At 41.9% G+C, this 17,791-nt stretch overlaps 1 protein-coding gene across 1 annotated transcript; it reads right to left on the bottom strand.

Moving 5' to 3' along the window:
* Positions 1-6,752: 6,752 nt before the first annotated feature.
* LOC147422704 (fasciclin-like arabinogalactan protein 4) lies at positions 6,753-7,567 on the bottom strand. The gene is given in 3 exon segments (XM_086503083.1): positions 6,753-6,837; positions 6,961-7,265; positions 7,322-7,567. Coding segments are annotated over 3 exon segments (636 nt in total).
* Between the last annotated feature and the right edge of the window lie 10,224 nt (positions 7,568-17,791).

Below are 17,791 nucleotides of genomic sequence, written 5' to 3' on the forward strand. Positions count from 1 at the left end.
ATCTGGCATTTTATGACGTGGGTTGTATAAGCTCATTGTGTATGACAAGTGTGCGCAAAATTTTTCAAATGTAGTTGTGGATTCAAAGGCTATTTCAGATGAAAAACTTTGGCATGCACATTTTGGTCATCTGAATTTTGCTGCATTTGCAAAAATCTGATATGGTTGCTTCTTTGCCGCTTCTTGAAGCACCTGTCAAACATGTTTGTGAAGGCTATATTTTGGGTAAGATGTAGCGTTCTAAGTTTTCAAAGGATGGTTCAGTTAGGGCCACATACAGGCTGCAGCTTGTGCACAGTGATGTTTGTGGGCCCATGCAAACTCCGTCCTTTGGAAATTACCTTTACTTTGTGACTTTCATTGATGATTACTCTAGGAATGCATGGGTATTTCCTCTTGAAGCAAAGTCCAAAGTTTTTATGTGCTTCAAACAATTTCTAGCTATGGCTGAAAAATGTCTCGAAATATTCTATGGGCACCCTCCGTTCCGACCGAGGGGGGGATTATATGTCTCATGAATTTAATGCATTTATGACTAGTCATGGGATAAAACACCAATGTATAGTGCCTTATACGCCTCAACAAAATGGTGTTTTTGAGAGGAAAAACAAGTTACTTATAGAAATGGCACCATGTACGGTCAAAGTCAAGCTTTACCGCATTATTTTTGGCTTGAGGCCATCATGTGTGCCACTTATGTAGTAAACAAGTGTCCTACAAAAGCTTTGCAGTATATTACTCCATATGAGATGTCAAATGAATTTTTGTTGGGTATAATTTTGAAAGCAAAGGTTACAGGTTGTATCATCCACAAACAAAGCGTATTCTAGTTTCATGGGATGTTGTGTTTGTGAAAGATTTTGTTCAGCCCTTGCTGTCACGTACTAGAGACAGTAATGTAAGCTCACATGACATTTATGACACTTTGTTGCCTCTTTTCAGTGGTGGAAGTTTGAATGTAAATTCCAATGAGGCAAATGTACAGCCTATGGGGGTTTTAGAAAATATTACAGATCAGCCTATTACTGATGCAGATGTACATGATATACTTGATGAGGAAAGGGTTGAAAATGAGCAGGCTAAAGGTATGTCAAAATGGATGGTGCATACATTGCATGAAAGTAAATTGGATGCACATCTATCTAGTCGTACTCATTCAGGCTCTGGTTATGCATCTTATGCATCAGATTGTTATGCTTTGGCTGTGTCTAGCCTACATGATGTTGAGGAACTTTTGAAGTCCGATTGCATTTTTTCTACTATTAATTTGACGCTAGCTCTAACCTAACCTATAACATAACCCTAACCTAACTTATAACGTACACCTAAACTATAACCTAACCTAACTGAAGTCCGTTTGTGTTTTTAAGAGTGCACGAGTCATCTTCGAAGTCGGATTCCGTTTTTTCTACTATTAATTTGATGCTAGCTCCACCTTAACCTATAAACGTTATGCCTTTTGAAGTCCGATTCTGTTTTTTCTATTATTAATCTAACCTAACCTATAACATAACCTTAACCTAACTTAATGTAACCTAACGTATAACCTATAACCTAACCTAACCTAAGTCCGTTTGTGTTTTTAGAAGTATACGAGTCATCTTCGAAGTCCGATTGCATTTTTTCTACTATTAATTTGATGCTAGCTCTAACCTAACCTATAATCGTTATGCCTTTTGAAGTCCGATTGTGTTTTTTCTACTATAAATTTGACGCTAGCCTAACTTAATATACCTATACCTAACCTAACTTAATGTAACCTAACTTATAACATCTACCTAACCTATAACCTAACCTAACCGAGGTCCGTTTGCGTTTTTAGAACTACACAAGTCATTTTCAAAGTCCGATTGCATTTTTTCTACTATTAATTTGACGCTAGCTCTAACCTAACCTATAATCGTTATGCCTACCCTATAATCTAACCTAACATAAAACCTATGCTAACCTAACTTAATGTAACCTAACTTATAACATCTACCTAACCTATAGCCTAACATAAGCAAAGTCCGTTTGCATTTTTAGAAGTACACGAGTCATATTCGAAGTCCGTTTGTATTTTTTCGACTATTATGCCGTCGATAGCTCTAACCTAACTTATAATCTCACCTAACCTATAACCTAAACCTAACCTAACATCCCGAGGGATTCACTATTAGTAATGGGGGGATGTCACCTACGTGCATCAAAATTAGAAAAACCCCCCCTATGTACGGTATCTTACTTGCTAACCTACCCCCCTACATACGGACAAGATACGGACGTTCTCGCAATGAGTCATCCCCCCTCATACGGATTTCGTACGGAATGTAATGACCCACTATTTTATGTATACTAGTAACATAACAATTTTAGAAGCACATGCTTTTGCAAAAATACATGTTGAACTGCAAATGAACAAAAGTGTACATTGTAGTGTGTTTTCATTTGCAATAGATGTGAAGAGAACAAACCATGAAAAGCAACTAATGTATACATTGTAGTGTGTTTTCATTTGCAATAGATATAAAGAGAACAAATCATGAAAAGAAACAAATATAATGAATACTAAATTAAAATAAACCAATCATTTCAATGTAATTTGTCAAAAAACAAATAGCATTTACATTGTAAACTAATACAAATCTCAATTTCAAAACATATGATACTAGCCACCTACTTAGTAGGCTTCCCACATGGGATTTAAGGCACACATATAAAATGGATTGTTCTCTAAATAACAAATAATGCATACTCTTAAACAACTATGAAAAAAATCACTCATCAAATCAAAACATATTACAAAACAACCCATTAAAAGATTATCTTTTTAAACAAAAACAGTTATATGTGATATGAATACACGTCTATGCTTAAACAAAATGAAACTTTTAAAAAAGCACCATCTGTATTTAATTTGAGTTTGTACATAAAATATAAATCTTAAAAATTTCGCCAGAGTCTCCTTTGTAGGGAGACCTCTTTCTCAAAAAAAATCAGTATACCTTTTTCTTGGGCTCCCACATGGGATTTTCATCACATAATTTCTTTTTTCAAAAAAAATTGTCCACCTCATCTTAGGCTCCTACGTGGGATTAAAGAATTATCTTACACATTAAAATCAAGCACATTTTCAATAGAAAGTAATCTAACTTCAAAGTGGTGGTATGAGCTGCATATCATAGTACATAGGAAACCTCCAATCACATAGTCTAATCACACGATTACCAAAAGGCCATGTCCACATCAATAAGCGATCATGTACAAAACAAACACAAAATGAAAACATAAAAGTAGCCTACCAAATAAACTTAAGAACCCTCAAAACCAAAGTACATTTCAAGTGCTAATATGTCATGCTTCTCATACTACACAATCAGCAAAATGGCATTTCCATGTCATATGGCTGCCATGTACATAAAAATACATAAATAAAAACATCAATGAAGAGAGTTTCCTAAACCAAATGCGCACCTCTCAATCAACATTTCACTGGTCCACATGCCATGTCAGAAAAACATCTTTCATAGAACACATCATCATTTTATGCAAGTACTCCCATCCAGGTACTAAGTACATCGTCTTTTTATGCAAGTACTCCTATCTAGGTACTAAGCACATCGTCTTTATATGCAAGTACTCCTATCTAGATACTGCTTCTCTGGTAATTCACTAATCACCTTGCAGAGAGTTGACCTTAGAGATTGAAGAAATGCCTTCTTCTTACCCTCTACCATAATGACTATAATGATATCATATTAAAGAAAAGAAGCATTCAAGTCAACCTACATATATATAGATATTTTCAATTTTATTTCAAACTATTACATCAATGTAAAGTGCAGCGGAATGAATGTTGTATTTTCTTAAGATAAGTGATCTTTATTGCTCAAGGTTCCTTTTAGTTCTTAGGGAAGGAGAGAGCCTTCCGTCTTATAGAGTATTGTGATCACGGTCAAAGTGAGTGGATATTGTGCGTGCAAGTGAATGAGACTGAGAGAAGGAGAGAGAAGAGATACGACACCGAGAGGTTGTAAAACCCTCCTCCGAAGGCCCCACTCTCGTCGGCGAGAGTGCTCTACTTTGATTGCACAAAGGTGTCCAATGCGAATGCAATGGACTGATGCGATGGGACTATGCCGATGACGATGATGACGACGGAAACTTAGGCTGAAATCTGTGATCTTCTTGGTGGCTGGAAATGACTGTTTCAGGCTGGTTTCATGGCTGAAAATTACTGTCCTTGTCAGGATGAGATGAGGATCAAAAACACTGCTGTAATCTTCTCTTTGGCGGCGTTTTTGGAGAGAAGTTCTTGGCTGAAAAACGTTGTGATAGCATATACCTTCTTGCTGAAATTGACTGTTTTGCAAGCGTTAGTAAACCCTTACCGGCTACGGTTGTTCTGCTGCAACTGATGATAAAAACGCTGATCCTACTGAGGTGTTTCCTGGCGTTAGTAAATGCTGAAATCACTGCAGATCTGCAAGAAAATGCTAGCGTTAGTACTTCTTGAGGGTGTTGCTGCCAGATGGGGGTAAAACGCCAGGGCAAGATGGACTTGGGATGGCGATAGCAGATTTTGGAAAACGCCAAGGAAGGGAGGGACAGGCTATGGTGAAAATGCTGGCTTTGGTGGGAGTGGCCTCGCCAAGGGGATGGAGAGGGTCTTGCTGAGAGAGGGTGGGACACCTGTTGCTTGGGGAAGCTTGCTATGTCTTTGCTCATCTGCCAATTTGTGCTAACTTGGGTTTGCTTATATATTAACTTACCCAATTTGCCCTACTGAGTACCCAACAAAAGTCACTTAATAAACAAGTGAAAAATGTTAAAAATAGGAAAAAATGGGATAACGTAATATGAAAAATCCCCAAACTATCTTCGATGGAATCTGATAGAAATGCTTATGCTTATGCTTATGAAACTAGAGGATATGCATCTACTCTAAGTGACTGGGCATGCACGGTCTACGAATAGACTCACAAAAGTGCCATATCACTTCTATTCTAACTTGACTGGACTTGACGGAAACCCTGCTATGGTGTAGCTTGTCCACGGACACATAGGGTTAGGATGTATCACGTGACAATCAAGGTCCCGCATTACCCTAATGTGACACATTGATATACCATATTTCACTTTGAAAGCTAGAAGAACTGAAGGTGAAAATCGATAGCTCAAGATGGCTCAAGTCATATGACCATGTGAAAAATTGAGACTATATTTGTAATTTTATACAAAATAAAGACATTGTGTATGTTGACACATAGACGTGTCTTGGCAAGAAACTATAGCTCAAGATAACACACCTGATCAATCCATATGACCATGTGGGAAATTGAGACTATAGCATTTGTAACTACATGTAAAAGAAACTAATGATCTGAAAATATTTAGTGCTTTTTATCGTAAAAAGAGGCACAACTACACATTTGGTAAGAATGGATAGCTCAAGAGACCCAGTCAAGCCATATGGATAGCTAGAAGAACTGAAGGTAAAAATTGATAGCTCAAGATGGCACACCCGGTCAAGCCATTTGACCATGTGACAAATTGAGACTATATAATTTGTAATTACAAGGAAAAAAAAACTAACAGTCTTAAAAACTTTAACGCTTTTTATCGTAAAAAGAGACACAACACATTTGGTAAGAATGGATAGCTCAAGAGACCCAGTCAAGCCATATGCATAGGTAGAAGAACTGAAGGTAAAAATCGATAGCTCAAGATGTCACACCCGGTCAAGCCATATGACCATGTGACAAATTGAGACTATAGAAGTTGTAGCTACATGGAAAAAAAACTAACAGTTTTAAAAACTTTAACGCTTTTTATCGTAAAAAGAGGCACAACTACACATTTGGTAAGAATGGATAGCTCAAGAGACCCAGTCAAGCCATATGCATAGGTAGAAGAACTGAAGGTAAAAATTGATAGCTCAAGATGACACACCCAGTCAAGCCATATGACCATGTGACAAATTGAGACTATAACTACATTGAAAAAAAACTAACAATCTTAAAAACTTTAACGCTTTTTATCGTAAAAAGAGGCAGAACTCTAAAACCTAAAAAACATCTGCAAATTACCTCATGACTTTGGACTATACCTAATTTTAAAGGACCTAACAACTTATGAAAAATGACCTACAAAATTTTTAATAAAAAACTGGACTATAGGACTGTTTTTGTATATGTACGGCTGTAACAACATGGGCACCATGCTTGTTCGCAAATAAAAACTTGCTCACTTGCTACAATACTGTATACACCATGCAAGGCAGGGGAAGGCCACCTTGATTGTAGTCCTACGCCATGCAATGTGGGTGAAGGATGGGCAAGGAGCTGTGATCCCATGGCTGCATTTGCAACCATGTAGATCATAGGTCCTGCCTTTGCTGTGGAGTATCATGCTTCAAAAGGAGTGAATCCACGTCCGTAGCTTTGATGAGACTCAAGAAATTGTTGTAGTTCTTGGTCTGATTTCGCAGAAAAACGAATGAGAAGCATCAAGGTTAAAACATGTTATAGCTCTAACAACTATCATGGAGACTAATATGGCACAACACAGGCAGGGTTTGAAGGAGCATTGATGCTCTAGCTAAATGATGCATACCATCATAAGCATGCCTTTTATTTACATGCACATACATATATGTACATCCATACATACATGCATGACATCTTCCCACATGACATGAGAGCATGCATTTCGTGGGGGACAGACTTTCGCACCTCGTTCGACACCTACGCAATGCTAATATCCATAAAGCCTTAAACATCCAAACACATCCATAGAAGGTGCATAAATCTTTTACCCAAAAGTCCAACAATGTAAAAGATCGTATCAATTGCTAACCTGTCATTCCTCAGAAACCCAGATGCTTGTAGGCAAATGCAAACTATTATCACATCACATCCAAAATGCTGGTGTGTGAAAAAAATTTGCATGCACAAGTCCTTCCACATTACACCCACATACCAAACATCAAGCATGCACAACAGGATTGCAACAGATACCTGGATCAAGATCTCGGTGAAATTGACAGGGGCAGTGGCAGGACCCAGTGTGCTAATTCCATTAGGGATAAGGACGGTGATAATGCTGACAACGCTGATGTTATAGGGGGCCTTGTAGAGCTCGTTCTGGACAACAGTGGACATGCCACCATCTGTGCGGGCAATATGAATAGAGCTGCCTTTCACAGTGATGTTGAGAAAGCCATCCTAGCTAGCCGCTCAATGGTGCAAGATGCTCAATGTAGTGCCCTTGGTGATGGCCTTGAACTTGGCAATGTCGAAGTAGTCGAGCAGGACATGGAAGCTTACAACATCATACAGACGGTGTTGGAGTCGGAGGAGTACTGATGGACAATGGGGTCGAGAACTGAGTCGGGCGGGACAAGGACAATGATGGTTCTCCCGGAGAAGATGGCAGCCGTGACGTCCGCGACCCCTATTTCCTTGCAGAGCCTGCTGAAGGTGGAGTGGTTGGGATGAGAAGCAAGGATCTTTGTGACGTTGTTGTTGGCTCTGGCGGCATAGAGCAGAGAGAGGAGCAGGGCGAAAGCAAGGAGGGCGACCTTCATGGTGCTAGGCTGCTAGCTCTCTCTCTCTCTCTCTCTCTCTCTCTCTCTCTCTCTCTCACACACACACACACACACACACACACGTGCTGTCAAAGACACAAACTTAGCGTTGTATGCAGCTCTCTCTCTCTCTCTCTCTCTGCTCGCAGCCCCGCTCCTTTCACTAACGCGGGCACGGAGACTCGGAGAGGCCAGTACCTCTCTCTCTCTCTCTCTCTCTCTCTCTCTCTCTCTCTCTCTCTCTCTCTCTCTCTCTCTCTCTCTCACTCACACACACACACACACACACACACACAGTGTACTTAACGCATTTGAAGAGTATCCCCTGTCAGTAGAGCTGGAGCGGGAGAGCCAAAACGGAAGAGAGAGAGAGAGCACACACATCGTACTCAACGCATTGAAGAGTAGCCCTTGTCAGTAGCTAGAGCGGGAGAGAGAGAGAGAGAGAGAGAGAGAGAGAGAGAGAGAGAGAGAGAGAGAGAGAGAGAGAGAGAGAGAGAGAGAGAGAGTACAGTGCTCGAAAAAACTTTTTTCCAAAAACTTCGCAGACCTACATACGTGAAGCAACAGAGGTAAGAGCCGGGTCGCACCCAATAGTAGTAGGGGCAGTGGGAAGAAGAGGTGATCCATGGTCGCACTCTAGGGAGGAGAGTAGGGCTACGAAAATTTTTCCGAAAAGCTGCATGAGAAAAACAATCTGATTGGTTGAAAACAGGAGAGAAATGCGGTGGATTTCACTTTTCCTAAATCATAGCTTTAGCCCCTTCATTTTCAGCAGAACTAGTGGGCGATTGCAGCACTATGAGAACTGAGGAAATCGTCCAAACAAGGCAAATTCCAGCTCCAGCTCCCCCTGCTAGCACAGAGTGCGACTCGGCTCTAAATTGACAAAATTTGAAGGTTTTTACACAAAACTACACTAGTAGTTTCAAAATTTTGTAGGTTTTCTCACCTTCAAATATAAAATGTAGAGTTAAATTTCAAAATTTGTAGGTGGGAATACACTAAACCTAGGTTTTTTTCAAGCATTGGAGAGAGAAGTATCGCTGTTGTGAGCAAATATGTACACACACACATGCGCATGCACTCTATGAGGTAAGGCTGGGTTCAGACCAGGGTGCCGCTAGCTTTCATCGAATTCTTCTGCCTCCACCCTTCTGGTTCACAACAGGCGGCAGCTCTCTGCCACAAAAAAAGCGTGCCTCAGCTTGCAGTGAATCTAGAAAAACCCTGTTGGTGCGCAATTGGCTATGGCAGGCATCATCAGAGCTTCTCTGTCTTTCACGCTGAAAAGTGTGCGGAAATCCTCATCTTTCGAAGGGGGGGGTGTCGCCCATTTTTATGGTGGGTTCAGAGAACCCATCGTCCCTTCCTTCCAATGCTCGCGTGCCACTTCACAGCAACGCCCTTGTGGGTGGATGTGTCGTCGCCCCATCTAAACCCACCCTAAGTATGTGCACACTGAGGCACCTGGCATGTGAGGTGTCAAAGAACAATCTGAGAGAGAGAAACGAAATGGGCATATCCACATGGCAACACTCTGTGGAGAGAGAGAGAGAGAGAGAGAGAGAGAGAGAGAGAGAGAGAGAGAGAGAGAGAGAGAGAGAGAGAGAGAGAGAGAGAGAGAGAGAGAGAGAGAGAGAGAGAGAGAGAGAGCGCAAAAATTCTACCGCAAGCATCCTCGAGGATTCCCCTTTGTTTTTCTTTTCTACCAGGAGCTACCCTACTAGTAGTTCTTTTAAACTTATAATCAGCTCAATCAGTCGTGCTAGTCGAGAGAGGCAGGGCGCGCCATGAGGGCTAAGGTCGTGAGAGGACACACATGGCACCTGCGTGTACAATAAACAGAGGAGGCTCAAAGCTAGGAGGACCAAGCTCACCCTTCTGTTGTGAGAGGAGCATGGGCAGATAGTACCACAGTGAGACCGCTTTCCAATAGCTGGCAGAGCTTGCCAACAGGCCTCGAGGTGGAAAAATGATAAAAGGTGGTAAAGCACAATACCTTGTCAGATCAGAGGCTCTGAGGGAGGAGAGAGATGCCTTGCACGACTGGCTATGGAGTTTGGAAGCTTGTCTGCGACTCACAGGGGAAGAGAGCAAGGACAAAAACCTTGGAAACCTCGGCTTCAACTCTCCTCGTCCACTAGATCTTTAAGGTATCTTGGGATAGTTTCCTACGATGTTAAAACTCTCTTCTTCTTCTTCTTCTTCTTCTTCTTCTTCTTCTCTCTCTCTCTCTCTCTCTCTCTCTCTAGCCAATGTGTGGCAGGATAGATAATTGACATTTTGTTGATGACTACACTTATGTGTTATCTTTGTGGACATAGTCACCTGGTTTGTGAGGTAATATGTGACAAATTACATGCTAACCACTCAAAAATGCATCTCAATTGACAGAAATAACTAAATATTAGACAAGCTTGATCAATCCGACCAAAACAGATACATGTGTACTTTGGGAATTTTAAAATTCGAAGGGTATTTTGGGAATTTTGACAAATTAGAGGGGTTTGAGCTTGGCTTTAAGAAAACGAGGAAATTTGCATAAGTTTTAGTGTAATTACCGACAAAATCTTCTAATTTTGACCCAAAAAAATGAGAAAATTTCAAGTTTGCCCTTACTTTCACCACGCCATGAAAGTATTCATCGATGCACACATACACACACACAGAGGATTACTAATGTTTTTAAGGTTGCTCAGGTAGTTGAATGTAGCCCCAATATAACCACCCTCTCCCCCCCCCCCCGCCCCCCCTCCCTCCCTCCCTTATGTGTACGGTATGATTATGAAATAATGAGGGGCTACCCCTATTGTATACGCTTATGTGCAAAATCCAAAACCCCCCTATTGTACACTCACGTGGTACCGTACAGAAAAACACAGTGAATCCCCCGGGCCTAACATAAAAACAACACAATGGTGAGGCGTTTAGAAAAAACGACAAGCCATACAGCTTCCCCACAATGCATATGCAATGTGGGAAAGCTCTATGGCTTGCCAATTTGGCAAACGGCTCACCATTGTGTTGTTTTTAGAGTTACGAAGCAATTTTATGGCCTGAAAACCGCTCGCAGACATATAGACAACACAATGGAAAGCCGTTGGCAATATGGCAAGCCATAGAGCCTGCCCACAATACGTATGCCTTGTGGGCAAGCTTTATGCCTTGCCGTATTGCCAAATGGATAGCCATTGTGTTGTTTTTAGGGGCACGAGGCAATTTTAGCACTTGAAAATCACTCGCAAACATATAGACCACACAATGGCCAACCGTTGGCAATACGGCAAGCCATAGAGCTTTGCATTGTGGGCAAGCTCTATGGATTTCCGTTTTGCCAAACGGATTTCCATTGTGTTGTTTTTAGGACTACTTAGCTATTTTAGGGCTTGAAAATCCTTGCGGTCCTAAAAACAACACAATTTCGAGCCTTTTGGCAATACGGAGAGCCATAGAGCTTTCCCTCAATGCATATGCCTTGTGGGTAAGCTTTATGGCTTGGCGTATTGCCAAATGGATCACCATTGTGTTGTTTCTAGGGACACGAGGCAATTTTAGTGCTTGAAAATCGATTGCAAACATATAGACAACACCATGGCGAGCCGTTTGGAAATACGGCAAGCCATAAAGCTTGCCCACAATGCATATGCATTGTAAAAAAAATCTATGGCTTGCCGTATTTCCAAACAACTCACCATGGTGTTATTTTCAGGGTCGCTTAGCTATTTTAGGACTTGAAAACCGCTCACGCACATATAAACAACACAATGGCGAGGGGTTGGCAATACGGAAAGCCATAGAGCTTGTCCACGATGCATATATGTTGTGGGTAAGCTTTATGGCTTGCCGTATTGCCAAACGGCTCGCCATGGTGTTGTTTTTAATATGCGTTGTGGGTAAGCTCTATGGCTTGCCGTATTGTCAAATGTAGCTTAACCTAACTTAACCTAATGTAGCTTAACCTAACCTAGCCTAACGTAGCTAAACCTAACATAGGTTAACTTAACCTAACCTAACTTAATGTAGCTTAACCTAACATAACCTAATATAACTTAACCTAACGTAGATTAACTTAACCTAACCTAACGTATAACCTTACCTAACATATAACCTAAACTAACAACATAGCTTAACTTAATGTAACCTAACCTAATTTATCTTAACTTATAACCTAAACTTAACCTAAAACATAAACCCCATCAACTGCATAATTTGAAAAATGGCATAATTCAATAAAAATTTTCTTCAAAACAAGATTTTTTCATAAACTTAAACAAAAAAAAATCATAATTTAAAATGCAATTTTACATAACACATCCTAATTTCTTTTAAAGCATTGAAAGTTTAAAGCATGAAGTTTTCTTTTCTTAATATACAAAGTAATTTAAATAAACTTAATATGCATTTAAAGGTTTGAGCACTCACATTCGTCCTATTTGAGCAATGAAAGTTGTTGTAAAAGTCCTGAAACTTGCAAAAACGCACACACAAACACAAACTTAAACCCTAAACCCTAAATCTACAAGTAAACATGAAAACAATCATACCTTAGTGTTATGACCTAACCCACAAGCAAGATTAGCACCTCCGACAGCGTATCGCAGCAGATCTGTGAGAGATGGGGAAGAGGAGAGCTTGAAAAAACGTGCAAGAACTAAGATAAATACGCAAAGAAAGCCCGCGGTTTTGATTTTTGCACGTGCCGTTGGTACAATTGTCAGTACAACCGTCGGAATAGGCGTCAGTATGTGCATTCGTGCTATCGTCGGAATAGACGCCGAAAGAAGCGTCAGAAATTTGAAAATCAATTTTTAAAAAAACCTTAGCTCCCTCCATAAATACACACACATACACCGACGCCCGCCAATGACGCCGGTATTGTGGCACCAGAATTTAAGTCACCTCTTGTAGTGGTGGATCATCACCGACGGACGTCTATAGCATAGCTATCTAGCAATGACATAATGTCAATACTCAAAGAAGCGATGGATGGGGCACGAAGACTCTTTGAGGTTGTTAATCTCAAGAAGTGAACCTAACAAGAAAATGTAAAGAATGAGGATGCAAGAGAGCTACACAAGACAAGCACACAAGCACACAGAGATGGAAAGCTTCTTATTCTTCTTCACAGAAAAGAGAGTACAAAATGACTAAGTGCTAAAGCTGAAAAGTAGCACATATGTACATGCGGTCACTAAGTGTGAACTCGCTAGAAGCGTACTAGGCTGGCACTATAAGTGTAGTCCAGCTGTAGAATCACTGGCAGAGATCCTCCGTGTCGGTCACCTAACGCGCCAGTGAGTAAATGCCGTAAGCGGCCAAGACCCGTAGTGGATGCCAGTTCAAGGTGTAGAGCTCGACATCTCAACACTCCCCCTCGAGCTTTGCATGTCGCAGAGTCCAAGCATAGTCCGGAAATGTCGAAGCTTCTCAGCTCCGAGGGCCTTGGTAAAGATATCCGCTATCTGCTCCTCTGTGCTGACGTAGACCAAGTCGATGTCGCCCGCCAACACTCGCTCTCGAACGTAGTGGTAATGGACCTCTATGTGTTTGGTCCTGGCATGGAACAATGGGTTCCTAGCCAACTGCATGCTGCTGAGGTTGTCACAATGGATGAAAATCTGCTGGTCCACCTGCACTCCCAAGTCCTCAAGTTATGTGCGTAGCCAAGCTACCTCGCACGCCGCAACTGCTGCACCTCTGTACTCGGCCTCTGTGCTCGATAAAGCAACCGTAGGCTGCTTTTTGCTGCTTCAAGTAACAGTAGCACTCCCAAAAGAGAACATGAAGCCACTCGTAGATCTCCTATCAACAATGCTACCTGCCCAATCTGCATCTGTATACCCATACAATGCTAATGGTGCATCTGCTGCATAGAACAATGCGTACCTTGCACATACCTAAGTGTGCGTCGTACTCCATCCAAATGTGGCTTCCTCGGAAGTTGCATGAACTGAATCTCCAAGCCTACTGTGTAGCTCAAGTCTGGCCTCATGATAGTCAAGTAGATTAGACTACCCACAATCTTCCTGTACATGTTGACATCCTCAACAACATCACCCTTCTCTGCACTCAGCTTTGCATTCACATCCAAGGGAATAGAAATTGGCTTACAATCAGCCATACCATACTTTGACAACATGTCCAAAGCATACTGTCTCTGTGATAGCCATACACCCTCTGGAGTCCTGATCACCTCAATGCCAAGAAAGTAGTGCAACTCGCCCAAATCTTTCATTTCAAACTCCTGTTTGAGAAGACCCTTCACATGGTCAATCTCCATAGCATTGTCACCAACAATAATAAGGTCATCTACATATATGGTAATGACCACAATCCCCACATCACTCTCACGTACATAGAGTGAATGATCAGCATGAGCTCTCCTAAAACCAATACTGACAAGATACTTGGCAATCCTGTCATACCATGCTCTAGAGCCCTGCTTCAAACCATACAAAGCTTTGAGAAGTCTGCATACATAATCTGGGTAACCTGGATCGACATAACCAGGTGGCTGATCCATATACACTTCCTCTTGCAACTCACCATTCAAGAAGGCATTCTTTACATCCATTTGATGCATAATCCATCCTCTAGATGCAGCCACTGCTATGACAGCTCTCACAGTCGTCATCTTTGCCACTGGAGCAAAGGTCTCCTCATAGTCTATGCCATACGTCTGTGCATAACCCTTTGCGACCAGCCTTGCCTTGTGACGCTCAATGTTACCATCAGCCTTATGCTTGGTTTTATACACCCATTTACAGCCAATAGCTTTCTTGCCACTTGGCAATGGCACCAACTCCCATGTGTCATTTGCTTCCAATGCAGCCATCTCTTCATTCATTGCATCATCCCAATGCACATTTCCAACTGCATCCTCAAAACATGTGGGCTCCACATCCTGTATCACCTTAGCCATGTAGGCTTGGTGATGCGCTAGATACCCATCATAAGTCAATTTCTGAACTGGATTTCTGACTCTATTAGATCTGCGCGGTCCTGGGTCACTCCTTTGCCCTCTAGCATCTTCTTGTACTTTCCTTACACCAGGTGTCCTGACAGCCGGAATTCCAAATTCCTCATCAAGACTTTGTTCAGAACCATCTGAATCCATGTCTACATGTGAAAAACCTGATGATGCATCAACCATAAAGGGAGGTTCATCAACCTTTTCCTTTCCTTTTCGTGATACATTCCCTGTACCTGTTGGTGGAGTAACCTGCGTACGTAGTCTACCATTCCATGGTTTCTCAACAGAGCCACGAGAAGAGGACTCTTGTGGTCCACTCAAAACCTGTGACTGTGGCCTCACATTTTGTACAACCACATCATCTTTTACATCAGCCCCAATAGTGCCATGTGCATTACTGTACCAGCTGCTCATCTCATCAAAGACTACATCTCTGCTCACTCGTAATTCTCGTGTAGTAGGATTGTAGCACCTGTACCCCTTTTGTTCAAGGGAATATCCCACAAGAATACATTTCTCTGCTTTAGGATCCAATTTCCTACGCAACTCATCTGGTACATGCACGTAAGCTATGCAGCCAAACACTTTCAAGTGTGCCAAATCAGGCTTTGTACCTGTAAACTTTTCCTCAGGTGTTACATCATGCACCGCAGCTGTAGGTGTCCTGTTCATAATGTACACAACTGTATTTATAGCTTCAGCCCAGAAATGATGAGGCATGTTCTTCTCATTCATCAATGCACGTGCAACCTCTGCAATGTGCCTGTTTTTCCTTTCTGCGACCCCATTCTGCTGTGGAGTATATCTGCATGTAAACTGCCTGTGTATACCATGCATTCGCAGAAAATCTGAAAAATCATTGGAGAAGTACTCTCCCCCTCCATCTGACCTCAATGTCTTGATTTGCATATCTGTCTCCTTCTCAATCATGACTTTGAAGTCTTGAAAGTGACCAAACACTTCACTTTTGTTACGCATGAAGTAGACCCATACTTTCCTTTTATGGTCATCAATGAAAGAGACATAATACCTGCAACCATGTATACTTGCAGTATCGGTTGGACCCCAAACATCTGTGTGCACCACCTCAAGTGGCTTTTTACATACATTGCGCTCATGTGGAAATGAGCCCTTTGACTGTTTTCCAAACTGGCATGCTGCACACACTTTATGCATACTATCCACCTTGAATTTGGGCAAACCTTTTACAATCTGTTTTGATTGCATGCTGCGCAATCTCTGCTCATTGACATGGCCAATGCGTTTGTGCCAAATGTCAACATCAGCCACAACACCTGTGCCCTGTGCAAATAATGCAGCTTTTACCTCAGGCATGTCTACATTCAACGTAAACATTCTGCCCACACATTTGCCCTCTGTGATCAGCTTACAGCCATTCTGGAAATCTTCTACATAACAGCCATTTGGATTGAAGCGAACCTGCAAACCCTGCTCAACCATTTGTCCAACAGAAAAAAGATTCTTTGTAATGTTTGGGACATGAAGTACATCTGCTAAGTACTTTGATTTCCCACTCTTCGTATTTAGAGGTATGTCCCCTACATGAGCAATGGGGTGAGCTGTGTCATCTCCTGTCTGCACATAGCCTGACACATCTGGTTTGCGCATATCTCTAAACCACTCTCCACGAGACGTCATGTGATTAGAGGCACCTGAATCCACATACCAAACATCATCTTGGGTGGAATTCTCTGCAGTCATTGTATTCATTACATGTTGCATAACAAACATGCGCTCGTTTTTGTTGTCATCTGCATCTCTGCTAGTAGATGCATAGTTGCCCTGTTCTCTCTTTCTACTTGCTTTTCCCTTTGGACAGTCACGTGACATGTGACCTCTTTCACCACAAGTCCAACATTCTCTGCTATCTGGAGTATGTTGCTGCCTGCTTGATCCTGCACCACGACCTCTTTGACTCCCCCTGCCTTGAGACTGGTTTCCCCTGCCACCTGTATTGTTTTGATTTGATTGACCTTCCAGAAATTGGCCCCTGCAACCCCTTGGGCCTCGACCACGACCTCTACCTCTACCTCTGTTGGAGTTAGAATAGAAGGCCTGTTCAGAATTATTTATGCCATGAGAAGAAGATGTGTCAAGGTTCTTCTCCTCAAGAATAAGCATAGAAATCAAATCTTGGAACACGGGGATGTCGTCTCTTGTATTCATGGAAGACCTGAAATGTACATACTCATCTCCTAGACCATCCAAGCATGCACGGACAATGTCATCATCTTCCACTGAGACTTTAATAGATCCAAGAGCGTCAATGATACTCTTGATCTTCAAGGCATAATCATTGATTGAGAGGTTGTTCCTCTTAACCTGATTTAGCTCCAACTTTAGTTGAAGCTTCCTGGCCTTGGTGTTCACCTCGAACACTCTGCCTAAGTTTCTCCATGCAATGGCGGGGGTTTCAGCATCCTGTAGATAGCCCATCATGCCATCTGTGATGTTCATAGAAAGCCAATACATCACTTTGCTCTGGCCTTGTTGCCAGTCCCTCAAAGCTTTCCTTTGTTCTATTGTAGCATTTGCCTCGGGAATCTCTGGTTCCTTTTCATTGTCTCCTTCTACATAGTCCCAATAACCTTTTCCTTTTAGGAAATTTGTTATTCTGAACTTCCATGCAGGGTAGTTATTTTTCTCAAGCTTCTCAGTAACAATCTGACTGAAACCGTCAGACATCTTGAAGCACTAAGACAAAATAGCTGCAATCTGCAAAAACCTGCAAATCTGCTGAACCTGCTATCGTGGTTCCTGTAACGCTTTCTACACTCAACGAGTGTCCACAATCAAGCGTACATACAACCACTGTACTTGTACAGTAAATCTCTGTATACTGCACTTTGGAGACCTGTTCAGAAACTTGTGCCGTGGATTGCGAACGAAGGGATTGTGATGCTCTTGCTCTCTTAGCCTCTCTTGCCTGAACCTGGCTCTGATACCATGTAAAGAATGAGGATGCAAGAGAGCTACACAAGACAAGCACACAAGCACACAGAGATGGAAAGCTTCTTATTCTTCTTCACAGAAAAGAGAGTACAAAATGACTAAGTGCTAAAGCTGAAAAGTAGCACATATGTACATGCGGTCACTAAGTGTGAACTCGCTAGAAGCGTACTAGGCTAGCACTATAAGTGTAGTCCAGCTGTAGAATCACTGGCAGAGATCCTCCGTGTCGGTCACCTAACGCGCCAGTGAGTAAATGCCGTAAGCGGCCAAGACCC

Source organism: Adiantum capillus-veneris, chromosome 27 (assembly GCF_014529385.1).
Source record: "Adiantum capillus-veneris isolate H3 chromosome 27, ASM1452938v2, whole genome shotgun sequence".
Taxonomy (NCBI): Eukaryota; Viridiplantae; Streptophyta; class Polypodiopsida; order Polypodiales; family Pteridaceae; genus Adiantum; species Adiantum capillus-veneris.